Source organism: Cupressus sempervirens, chromosome 4, assembly GCF_028749045.1.
Source record: "Cupressus sempervirens isolate cs-2001-9-10 chromosome 4, ASM2874904v1, whole genome shotgun sequence".
Taxonomy (NCBI): Eukaryota; Viridiplantae; Streptophyta; class Pinopsida; order Cupressales; family Cupressaceae; genus Cupressus; species Cupressus sempervirens.
Window position 1 is genome coordinate 205845624 of NC_143121.1, and position 11569 is coordinate 205857192.

Genomic DNA, 11569 nt, shown 5'->3' on the forward strand with positions numbered 1-11569 from the left:
CTGGTTGCTACTCCTATTGCTTGTGTACAGGCCTTTCTCTAGTATAGATCCCAAATGGTCATTCCCCTACCTGGACTTGATGTTTTTTCCTTATGGGCAAATAGGGAAGGGAAAGAGAAAGATGTTTGTGTTGATGATGGGTGGGCTCCTTCTGAGCAACTCTTCAAGTCAACTAATGTATGGGGTTTTAATGATTGACAAGATCCACCTCCCTCTACTCACACTACTTTAGCTACTTGATGATAGTTTATATGTTTTTTTATGAATAATTGTTTGATTTTGTCTCTTCTATGTGAACTCTCATGAAGTGATACTTTATCCCTCGACCCTTTTTGTGAATATGTAACTTTAATATTTAATTAATATGTAACCTTAAGATTTGATGAAAAATAGGTACCTTGAGAAGGATTACTCTCGACATATTATATATATAAATATATATAAGCTAATTTTAAATTAAGTGTAAGATATCCCACCGAAAATCCACATATTGATTTCCATTGTCTAGACAAACTCACACCAAATTTTATAAGAAAATTATTATTAATACGTTTGAGTAAAACTTTGACACAAGAAACTCATCAAATTTAAAACCAACACTTTCACTCTATGTATTTGACCAATTTACACGCCATTTTATGGTCCACGTATTGCGAAAATTGACCAAATAAACTCACCAAAGTTGAACACATATTGACCAACATTGGAACAAACTCGCTAAACGATGAACCACTTACCAAACTATTTTCTTTTCTCTGCTTACACCGAAAGGAGCATCCTTGTACCGAGAACTCACGACGCAAAAAGAAGAGGATTTCATTAATTAAGTTAGGTCACGCTAGGTCTTGGAGTATTCCATACGACGATAAAATTCCCATTATATATTTTGTAAATACTCATTACGAGTGTTCTTCGAACTCACTTGCTAATAAAGAATGTTCCAGACATCCGATTCTCTAACAAAATCTCGTATCCTCAATCTGTTTTTACTTGGAAGTTCATGGAAGCCAACAAGAATAAGTTATGACGTGTCTAACACTTCTATAAAAACGATCAAGTCTTATAGGTTCGAAAGACAAGAAAAGTTGTAAGGTGTGTAAAGTTGTATAACACTAGGCTTCAAGTTTCAGATTGCAGTAGAAATTAACTGTTTGAAAGAAGTTCAACAAATGGCTTTGAATAATTTCATCGATAGTTCTGTAACGGCAGACGATTCCGCATATGGTGTTTCCGGAATATCACAGTTTTATGTGGGGCTGGACAAATGTGTTAGAGATTTGAAGGGACTGTTGTTCAAGAGCAGTGTGTCAGTTGTTGGGTTGCAATGCATGGCAGGCGGTGGAAAAACTACTCTTGCTCTGGCTCTCTGCAATGATCCTCAAGTCAGAGGTAAATATCTATTACGGTGCTCTCATTTATATTTTATTACACCCATTGGTGTAATTGCATGGTATGATACTACTTAACCTAAAACAAGTTTGTGTTTTCATGCATATCAGAATACTTCTGCGGCAATGTGATTTACGTCACCGTCTCGCAGTCCCCAAACCTGATGGGGATTTTAGAGACTATGTGGGAGAAGATTGCCGGAAAGAAGAGCCAAGGATTTCATAATATCAACGATGCACGCATGAAAGTTCTACGATTGATTTTGATTCAGTCGGAACCAACTCTGGTTATTTTGGACGATGTGTGGTCCAAAGATAATTTGCAAAGTCTACTATTTGAAGGACCGCAATACAAAACTGTTGTAGCAACCAGAGATAATTCCACTATTCCCATAAGTCCAAATACCCGACTTTATCAATTCCCATTATTGTGCCAAGAGGATGCGCTGTCACTTTTCTGTTTCTGGGCATTTGGACAGCCATCAATTCCTAGGACTACTGTAAATGCAGACTTAGTGGAGGAGGTATAATAATTTCTTTCCTTTAATTATTCTAGAGTGTTTTAGACGATTCACATAGCTTTCTTTTTCTCCGAAATGCACTCCTTATAATTATTGTCCAATATTATCAATATCCTTTCGGAATATATGGTACTTGATATGTCACTCGGAATAGATAGTGGATACAACCCTTTTCTAATTGTAGTGCTAGAAGCATCGATTGAAACAGGAAAAGCATTTGAAAAGAAAATGGTTGAAGATTCTGATATATCTAAAATCATAGGACACTTTCGGTTGTTGAATTCAGAATGGACGTTTAGTGGAAAAGACGATTTTATTGACATATAACAACTGTTGAAGATTGAATTAGTTAATTGTGCATAATATATTAGCAATTTGAAATATATTTTCTTCCAAGTACTAATTAATTAGATAGAATTTATATTAAAATAATAATAATAGGATCTTAGAGAACATTGGATCTGAATAGGCTTCCTTACAATAATGGCTTATATTACATTCAAGACTTTAAATATCGTATCGAACAATTAATAGAATTCTAAAAATTTCTGAATTGAAATTAGGTGTTCTCCCATTATATTCCCTACATGACATGAAAGAATTTTCCATTCCAATCAACTGGTTTGTTTTTTAATAAATTATCTTGACCTTTCTTCAATTAACAGTTGCTAGCGAAATGTGGCGGCCTACCACTTGCTCTAAAGGTGATCGGAAGCTGTCTGTATGGACAACCACGTGAGATTTGGGAGAGGGCAAAGGACAAGATTTCTAAAGGAGAATGCATATCAGATTATCACGAAAACGGGCTTATTCGATTGTTGGAGCTTAGTATCAATTCCTTAGATGATGTAAACAAGGAATGCTTCCTAGACTTAATTTTATTTCCTGAGGACCAAAAAATATGTGCTGATGTATTATTGGACATATGGGTTTATGTTAGAAAGCTAGAGCGACATAATGCTTTTTCCATCTTAAAGGACCTTGCAAGCAGAAACCTGTTAAATTTGACTGCAGGCAATCCAAGGTATTTGTCTTTCCTTTCCCATGTTTAGTTTTCTCTTTATTCATGTTTGAATTATAAGCTAATGTGAAGCACACTTATCAGGAGTGGAACAGCAATCTCCCATGAGAATTCATCTCACATGTACGTTTCTCAGCATAATGTAATGCATGAATTGGCCCTTTATTTGGCATGCCAAGATGGTCTAGGCAACAAGAAGAGATTTTCCATGGACAAAATGAAACATAATTTGCAAGAAAAATGGGAATTGCTTAATCATACTGCATGTAATGTTCAGGTGCTCTCCATTCACACAGGTATGTTGATCAAAGGAATCTCTTTATTATTTTATTTCCAACCCTTTTTGCTAATCTTTTCAAAATATCATCATTTCTCTCGGCAACTAATTCCTCAAATGTATTAAACTATTTCTTTCTCACATGAAACTATAGTGTTTACTGATATGGAATTATATCCTAGTCAATTTTGTATGGTGTACAGTAAACATGCTACCAATACTTTTCAAAAGATTTGGATGTATTAGCGCATTTTTCGTAATTTTTGGTTAGCAGAGCTATAAGATACTAATGTTTACAATCAGAATGTAATGTTATAAACTTGTTTCTAGTTTCTATTTTTTTCTAGATTAAATTTCAAGAGTTTATGATTAACCAACATATGCAGTGATTTAGTCATATTTCTTTTATCATTTATTCATGTAGGCCCTATGGAACAAAATCAGTGGATTGAGATGAACTTACCTGAAACAGAGGCTCTATTGTTACTATTTACTTCAAGTGAATACTCTCTTCCCCCATTTCTGACGTCCATGAAAAATCTAAAATTTCTGATGGTATTAAATTATGGCACAAAGAGGGCAACTGTAAAAGGTCTGGATGTTTTATCGTCACTAACTCAACTCAAGAGTGTACGCTTTGAGAGGTTGATTTCACCTACTATTCAAGCACAAAGGAAACAACTACAACACTTCGAGAAGCTTTCTGTAAGCTTATGTGAAGGATTTGAACAGGCATCCTCATTCAACATCACCAAGTTGCAGGATTTTAACATTGATCACTCTAGCACCTTGGAGGAGGTGCCTCTTAGTTTCTTTGATATGCCTTGCGTTAAGATGTGGTCTATTAGCAACTGCCACCTTGTTAATAATTTTCCTGATGACCTTGGAAATATGAGTGCTGTTAGAATGCTAAGGCTATCAGCTTTACCAGGCCTAAAGGAACTCCCATCATCAATTGGAAATCTTCTGCTACTAGAATGTCTTGACATCTCATTCTGTGAGGGGCTCAGAGAAATTCCGGACGAAATAGGGAAACTAAAGAAGTTGACTGAGATTGATATGAGAGAGTGTTCCCGTTTGAAGAGGTTGCCAAGATCTATTTGTGAACTGACTTCCCTCAGGCTAGTTATTTGTGATGAGAAGATTGAGAAGCAGTGGTTGCGTGCCAAGAACATTTCGATTCCAGAGCTTATAGTTGCAACTGCGGAAGCACAGTTCAGTCTAGATTGGCTTGACGATTGATTTCAATCATACCTCGAATCAACATGACAAATTAAGTTAAATAAAAGCTCCTCCATATTTGAGCCTACAGATATAGCGATTTTTCCTCGTCTACTAAGGATTGTGCATCCAAAAGAATTTGTGTTTTATATAATGTCAGGAGTAGACTGTCTACAGATATTAGAAACATTATGTATATTGATGTAAATAAATATAAATCAATATTGATATGGTACAAGTTTGGTATTCAATACCTTTTGATGAGGAACATTTAACATGGCACAAGAAAAGAACGAAATTTTCAACGCTAGTTGCGTTATTAAAAAAACTAGAAAGCGTAGCTTCTTTAACTAATAAGCATAGCCATCTGATTGGACGGGTTGTGAAATGTGATCGATGTAATAAATATAAATCAAAGGGAACCACGAGTGAGTTGTAATTGAATACAGAAGATTAATGGATAGAGAAAATGCCAATTTATTAACATTCTCTATATTTATGCTATCTTGATTGTACATTAGTTGAGCTTTTGTATTATGAAATTAAAATGGACTATCTAATAAACAATTTTTAAAGAGGATGGTAAATCAAAATATTTATTAGACTTAGTAATGTAAAGTGACAGAAGTCTTATATTATTTATTTTTTATCATCCTACTGATTATTAAATTATTGTTAGTAGTTTGAGTCATATGCTTCTTCAAATGTAAAGGGCCAATTTAACTTTTTGTTAATCTAGTTATATTTGAGATGGCCAAGGGAACCACATTGCTTGTGTAGGAGCATAGGTAGTGGAGAAACCATCTAAAATTGATGCAGACCAATTCTAGAGATAGTGAAATTTAGAATAAGTTTAGAACCACTAAAACTTTCTTTATTACTTGTACATTCTATTTGATAAAAATAAGCACTTATTAGAAATTTTTACTTTCTTAGATACAATATCACAAGTATGCATTAGATGCAATAGTGTAAATTATGTACTAGTGATACTTCCCTTTATCTTCCCACTCATAATAGATTTTATTGAATATAGGAACTAATTACTCAGGATCATATTATTATATAATTATATCTTATAACATCACACTAGTCAATCTCATTGATCATTCATGATAGCATTATAAATGACCCAGTATAGCTCTAAGAGTCTACCAACTTCATTACCTATACTCAACATAATTAGTTGAATGCCACAATTTATTTGTTAGGATGAGATGAAATATACTTTTCTAATCCATTTTCATTTCTCTTCATAAGTGTTGCAATGTATACTTAGATGTTGAAGGTCATGAGGAATATTTTTTTAATTATTTATTTACATGTATTTATTGAGATGAATCTAGTTATTGGTTGTAGTTTTAAAAAGATTAAATACATGATCTTCTACTGTGGGGCCCAAATTTGAGATGAAAAATCATCCAATGCATATTATTTCTTAATGCTTCCATATTATTGTGTATTTTAAATGTCAACCATTAGGAGTAATAGAGCACAAGGATTTATGAAATTCCTATTATCCATGGGTTACAAACTTGCGTAAATGTCATGTGATGTTTATTATAATTATGAATCTTACAAGTAATTCTCTATAGAGTAAATGGTTTAAGCATGTTGTTTTGACCCTTTTTGGACATAATATAGAGGTATTTTCATTTCCTTTATTTCTACTAAATATTCCTTTAGTGAGAATTACATATAAGTTTGGTTTTAAATAAGAATGAGCAATACAATTCAAGCTCAAGGTATTTATAAATTAACATATTGTTAATATGATAAATAAAATGTACATCTGAATACAAGAGTCATTTTAATGAAGAAAATCAAATTTTTGTTATGTGTTTCTAAAGGTTTTGAAAAGTCCACAAATGGGACTTTAAGAATAACATCAAGATCAATGAGCATCACTTTAGCTAAATGACTCTGATAAGATGGGTAAAATGTGAAAAAAAAGTTATTTGTTACCCTTAACGAGAATTATTCTACTACAAAGTTTGGTAAGCTCTAAATAGTTCTAGTAAGATATGGCAACTATTTTTTACATTAAATTTCAATAGATCTTATATATCTTATCATAATATCATAAAAAGGAGTGGTTTGGATTGTTTCAAAAGTGAGAGTAAATTGTTACCAAAAATATAACTAACATTTGCAAAACATGATTGAAAAAAATAATTTAAAGTTCATGTGCTGTAAAATGTTTGATTATTCATTAAAAAAAAATATTTAAAAATGTATATTATCAAAATTACCTACTATATTAAATATAACATAGAATAGAATGAATCAATGTCAAGATGTGGAGCTTGTTTTCTATAAAAAATCATAAGAGAATACAAAATTTTAAAGTGAACTGCATTTAAGAGGCATCTATCATTATATTAAGAAAATACTTGATTTCAACTTTCAACCTACAATAAAATTTGTTGAGCAGTGAGAAGGTCCTAACAAATTTTATATTGAGGTAATAATTTCGGAAGAGACTATAGTTGAGGTTTCTTATACCATGGCCAAGGGTAGAATTATTTTTAGGGATCAGAAAAGTATTAATGAAGTTTTTACAATCCTTATTTAAGTTTGTTTTAATACATAAAAACCATATCTCTCTTCTCTTCTTAATTTCTTTTCTATTTCATGTAATCTAAACTTATGTATGAAGAACCCCTCACAATTAATTTAACACGTGGTCTTGTTCTTATAATCATATAAAATTCTTCTAAATGATATGCAAATTTTCCACCCTCCTCCATTCTCAAGGAGTAAAACAATATATACTAAATAAATTTCACTTGATAAAATGTATATTAGAAAGGTGATTCCATAGACTCTTTAAGAAATAAAATTCATGGAAATTGATTAAAGTTTTGTAAGGAAACATATGATTAAATCCTTCAACTTATTGAAAATATCATATTTAATAGCCTCATTTAGATGTGTAGGTCTCATTGTGCTCTCATCATTATATGTTGATATGTATCAACCTTTTAGTAGATCGTCCATAATTATCTTCAAAATTTTAAATTTATATCTAGATTATATCTACATTAATATCCACTTTTACAAACATGAAATCTAGAAATTCCTAGAACAAGATCATTGTTAGTGTAAATAATTAATTATTATTACACTTTACCTAAGCTTACTTAGGCTAATGCATTATTTTATTATTTATTAAGTAGACACCTTGGAGTACACGTACTCATATGAGTTGTTTTGTTGGCAACACATGAGTTTGCATATTTATTTGAGTTGTCATGTAGACAACATAGTTGTTCACACTCTAATTAAGCACAAGGTGTCTACATCATCTCTTTACGAGATACACCTATGTTAAGCTTATCCTCTCATCATTGCACTAACTTTTGTGCTCAATGGAGGATAATCCACTCTTGGTGGACATGCACTTAGTTGCAAGTCTTATCATTTTGTTGACTCCTAGTCATTCTAGAGGCCTTTATATTCAAATACCCTAGTGTGTATGTACATCAATTCAATTTCATATTGTTATTTTGATCATACTTTATTGGTCCATATTGTGCAAGTTCTTGAGCTTCTTAATCTTGGGTGATTTTTCCCTAAAGAAAATTCTTACATGGTATTAGAGCTATACCAAATTCTTACATGGTATCAGAGCTGAGGGAACTTCTCTTCACATAGCCATTGGACACCATTTTTGCTTCACCTCTCAGAGGACCTCGATTTATATCTGGAGTATCGTAGTAATTGGGAGTGTCTAGAGCCAAAGTGGACCTCATCATTGTGTTTGGAGCATCAATTTAGTGAATTTTCACTATAAATTTGCCTACCCTAGGCCATAGTCAAATCTAAGGCAATTTTTTTTTGCAAACTGGAATCTGAAGGCCCAATTTGCAAGATTAGTATGATCTCTTCATATTTGTATTTTTATTGGCTTCTCCACACTTATTTTATTCAGATCTACATTTTTATTTTCTCTGCACTTTTTTTATTTGGATCTGCATTTTTATTTTTTGGATTTGCATTTTATTTCTGAAATTTTGTGAAAAATTGGCCTTGTAGGCCAGTAGGAGAGACTTTTTGGAAGACAAGATTGGAGCTTGCTGGTGCAAATTAGATATTGGCATCATATTTAGAAGGTCAAAAAACCCCCAAATCAACTTTTTTTCATCAAAATTGTACATCTAAGGTGAAACCTAGAGTCAATTGATTTTTGGAGGTGTGATAGTGGCAATTCAGAAAAATAATTGCAGTGGTGATTTTCAAACAATGATATCTCCCTCATACAGACTCATTTTTTCAAGCAATTTTTTTTTGTTTTGGGGTAGAATTTCATGATCTACACATTGGTGTAGGATGTTTGAGAACTCTATTCCTAAACTTTTCTGCAAATATCGAATCTTGATTTTTGCAACCTCAAAGGCTTAGTTTGGGCTCATTTGGACACATATTCATGTTTTGTTTTATTTGAAAGTGTATATTTTTTCATCTACATTTAGACTATAGACTTGTATGGATAGAAATACCACTTTCAAAAATAGGTCTTCTTTTTGCATTGTATTGTTTTGATTAAACTTCAAAATTGTTGAGCATCTAATCTACATTGCTAAGTACCAAATTTGAACTCCAAAAGGAGGTTGTAAATAGAAAAATTAGAAGCCTATTTTTGTCCATTTTGACAAGTGGTCTATTGTAAATGCACTACATATAAAGTGCCAAAATCATCATTTTTGGTGGGGTTCTTTGATTGAGTGAATTGGCGGGGGGGGGGGGAGGGGGGGGGGGGTGTGTGTTGTGTTTTTGTGTCTCTCTTTCTCTCTTTTTCTCTTTTAATTTTTTGCATCATGGGTTCACCTAAAACTCAACTTCTAACTTCACACAATTATACTAAATGGAAATATATTGTATGGAGTAGATTAATGGAAAAAGGTTTAAATCTATATGTTGAAGGTATAATTATAAAATCCACTGATGTTGATGCACAAGTTTATTGGAAAGTTAAAGATAGCTAGGTTTTAGGAATTATTAGGAGTTGTGTTCATAGAGATCTCTTCTTTCACATTTCTAGCTTTAAGGATGCCAAGGGTGCTGGGGAGAAACTTGAAGATTTGTATGGTAAGGTGGATGAGGAAAAGGGATTCCAAATTAAGGATGATCTACTTCTATTGGATCCTCAATTTTTTAACACAATTCAAGACTATGTCAACAAAGCCAATGAATTAAGAGCACTACTTAAGGATTGTGGTAATCCAATTAAGGATGATAGATTGGTTCATCACATCTTGAAGAGGCTACCTTTAGAGTATGCATCTTTTATTTTGAGTTACAACACTTAGGTTGACCATAGGAAGTGCCTTCACTAAGCCTTCATTTGATGCATTTGCAAAAATGTTGATGTTGTAATAATCCAAATTGATAGGTATGGGAATTCTCAAGTCATCCAAGTCCACAAAATTGGTGGCTAGTAATGAGAACCAAACAATTAAAGGTGCAAAAAAATTTACCAATAGCAAGAAAAAGTAGCGGAAGCCAAAATCACAATCAAAGATGCAACAATCTTCCTCCTCACAACAAAGTAATTTTTCTTCCAACAAGAAGGGAAACAACCACAAGAAGGATAAACTAATTTGTGAATACTACAAGAAATCAAATCATGATGAGCATCATTGCAAGACTAGGAGAATAGACAATTTGGAAAACTTACTTAGGATGAACAAAATCAATTTTCCAAATGCTTCCAAGGATTCAAATCCATCCACTTCACAAGGAAAAGGGAAATAATTAATGGCAAGTTCAAGTTCTTCAAATGGATGGACTCTTGATTTGGGTGCCTCACATCATATGGGTTCTTCAAAAGGACACTTTTCTTCATTGAAGTAGTCTAAGGTACCTCACATCTTTGTAGGGAATGATAGACAAGTGGAAGTCGAAGGGAAAGGACAAGTTAAAATAGAAAATAGAGAGTTCAAATATGTTCTCTATGTTTCTAACCTTATCACTAATCTCCTTTCAATTTACCAAATCACTCAATATGGAGGTGGCAATAATGTTGAGTTCCTTCTTGATTTAGTAATGGTGCAAAATCTTAAAGATGATTCATTGGTTACAGTGGGTAAAGTCAATTATGACACAAGGCTTTATTCTTTTTTCCACTTTTTGCCCAAGTCTCCTTCACATGCCTTGTTGACACAATAACAATCACAAAGTAAATTATGACATGAGTGGTATGGACATCTTGCCTTCTACTATCTTCATCAACTAAGCTCAAAAAATATGGTCAAAGGTCTACCTAAATTCATCTTTTCTATAGGTGAATGCTTAAATTTTTCAATGGATATGCATCTAGAAGAGAAGATTGACAAAGGGAAGTCTTAGAGAGCATCAGTTGTTCTTGAGTTGGTTCACATGGTTCTAGCAAGACTTTTTTTAGTCACATTAGTTAGTGAGGGTCACTATGTCCTCACTTTTATTGATGACTTTTCATGCTACATGTGGGTCTACTTTCTTAATCACAAGAATGAAGTGTTTGATAAGTTTCTAGCCTTCAAGAGTCACGTTGAGAAGCAATCAAGTAAAGCCATCAAGATTCTTCATATGGAGAATGAAAGTAGATATGTGAACTCAAGATTTAGAGACTTTTACAAACTTGAGGGTTTTGATCTTCAGAATCCAGTAGCATTTAGTCCACAAAAGACAAGTGTTGCAGCAATGAGGATTATAACTCTTATGTCAATGACAAGTTGTATGATTCAAGTTAAGTCTCTTGATCCATCACTTGAAGTCGAAGCTATAAGTAGAGCCAATCATATCCTTAATAGGTCTCCTCAAAATGTCTTAGATAGAATGTCTCCTTTTGAGGCATGGCGTGGAAGAAAACTAGTTGTGAAGCACTTCAAAGTTTTTACTCGTCCAACATGGGTAAACATATCTTCAAGTGAATGCAAGACACCACCACCAAGGCCTTGTACTTTCATTGGATATGATGAAAGTGTTTAGGCATATAGACTTATGGATCTTGAGACTCATGAGATATTAATAGAGAGGAATGTTCACTTTGAGGAAAGTTTACCTAGCTTATCCTCTAATCATCTCCATAGTTCATACATTGTGGAAACTGATAGTGACAATAGTGATAGCGATTCAACAGGTTCAGATGTGGGGGATC

General features: G+C 33.0%; 1 protein-coding gene across 1 annotated transcript; it reads left to right on the top strand.

Annotated features, from left to right (window-relative positions):
- The first annotated feature begins 1073 nt into the window (after window positions 1–1073).
- LOC149560698 (disease resistance protein ADR1-like) lies at window positions 1074–4666 on the top strand. The gene is made up of 5 exons (XM_089823650.1): window positions 1074–1389; window positions 1500–1912; window positions 2575–2933; window positions 3015–3226; window positions 3632–4666. Exons 1-5 carry the CDS (start codon window positions 1170–1172, stop codon window positions 4447–4449), a joined length of 2022 nt encoding a protein of 673 aa, XP_089679776.1. The 5' UTR covers window positions 1074–1169; the 3' UTR covers window positions 4450–4666.
- The last annotated feature ends 6903 nt before the right edge of the window (window positions 4667–11569 follow it).

Bases quoted from the DNA above. Each gene is read 5' to 3' on its own strand.
- LOC149560698 (XM_089823650.1), top strand. From the start codon at position 1,170: ATGGCTTTGAATAATTTCATCGATAGTTCTGTAACGGCAGACGATTCC. The intron at 2,934-3,014 runs GTATTTGTCTTT...CACACTTATCAG, and splicing joins TTGACTGCAGGCAATCCAAG to GAGTGGAACAGCAATCTCCC. The intron at 3,227-3,631 runs GTATGTTGATCA...TTATTCATGTAG, and splicing joins GGTGCTCTCCATTCACACAG to GCCCTATGGAACAAAATCAG.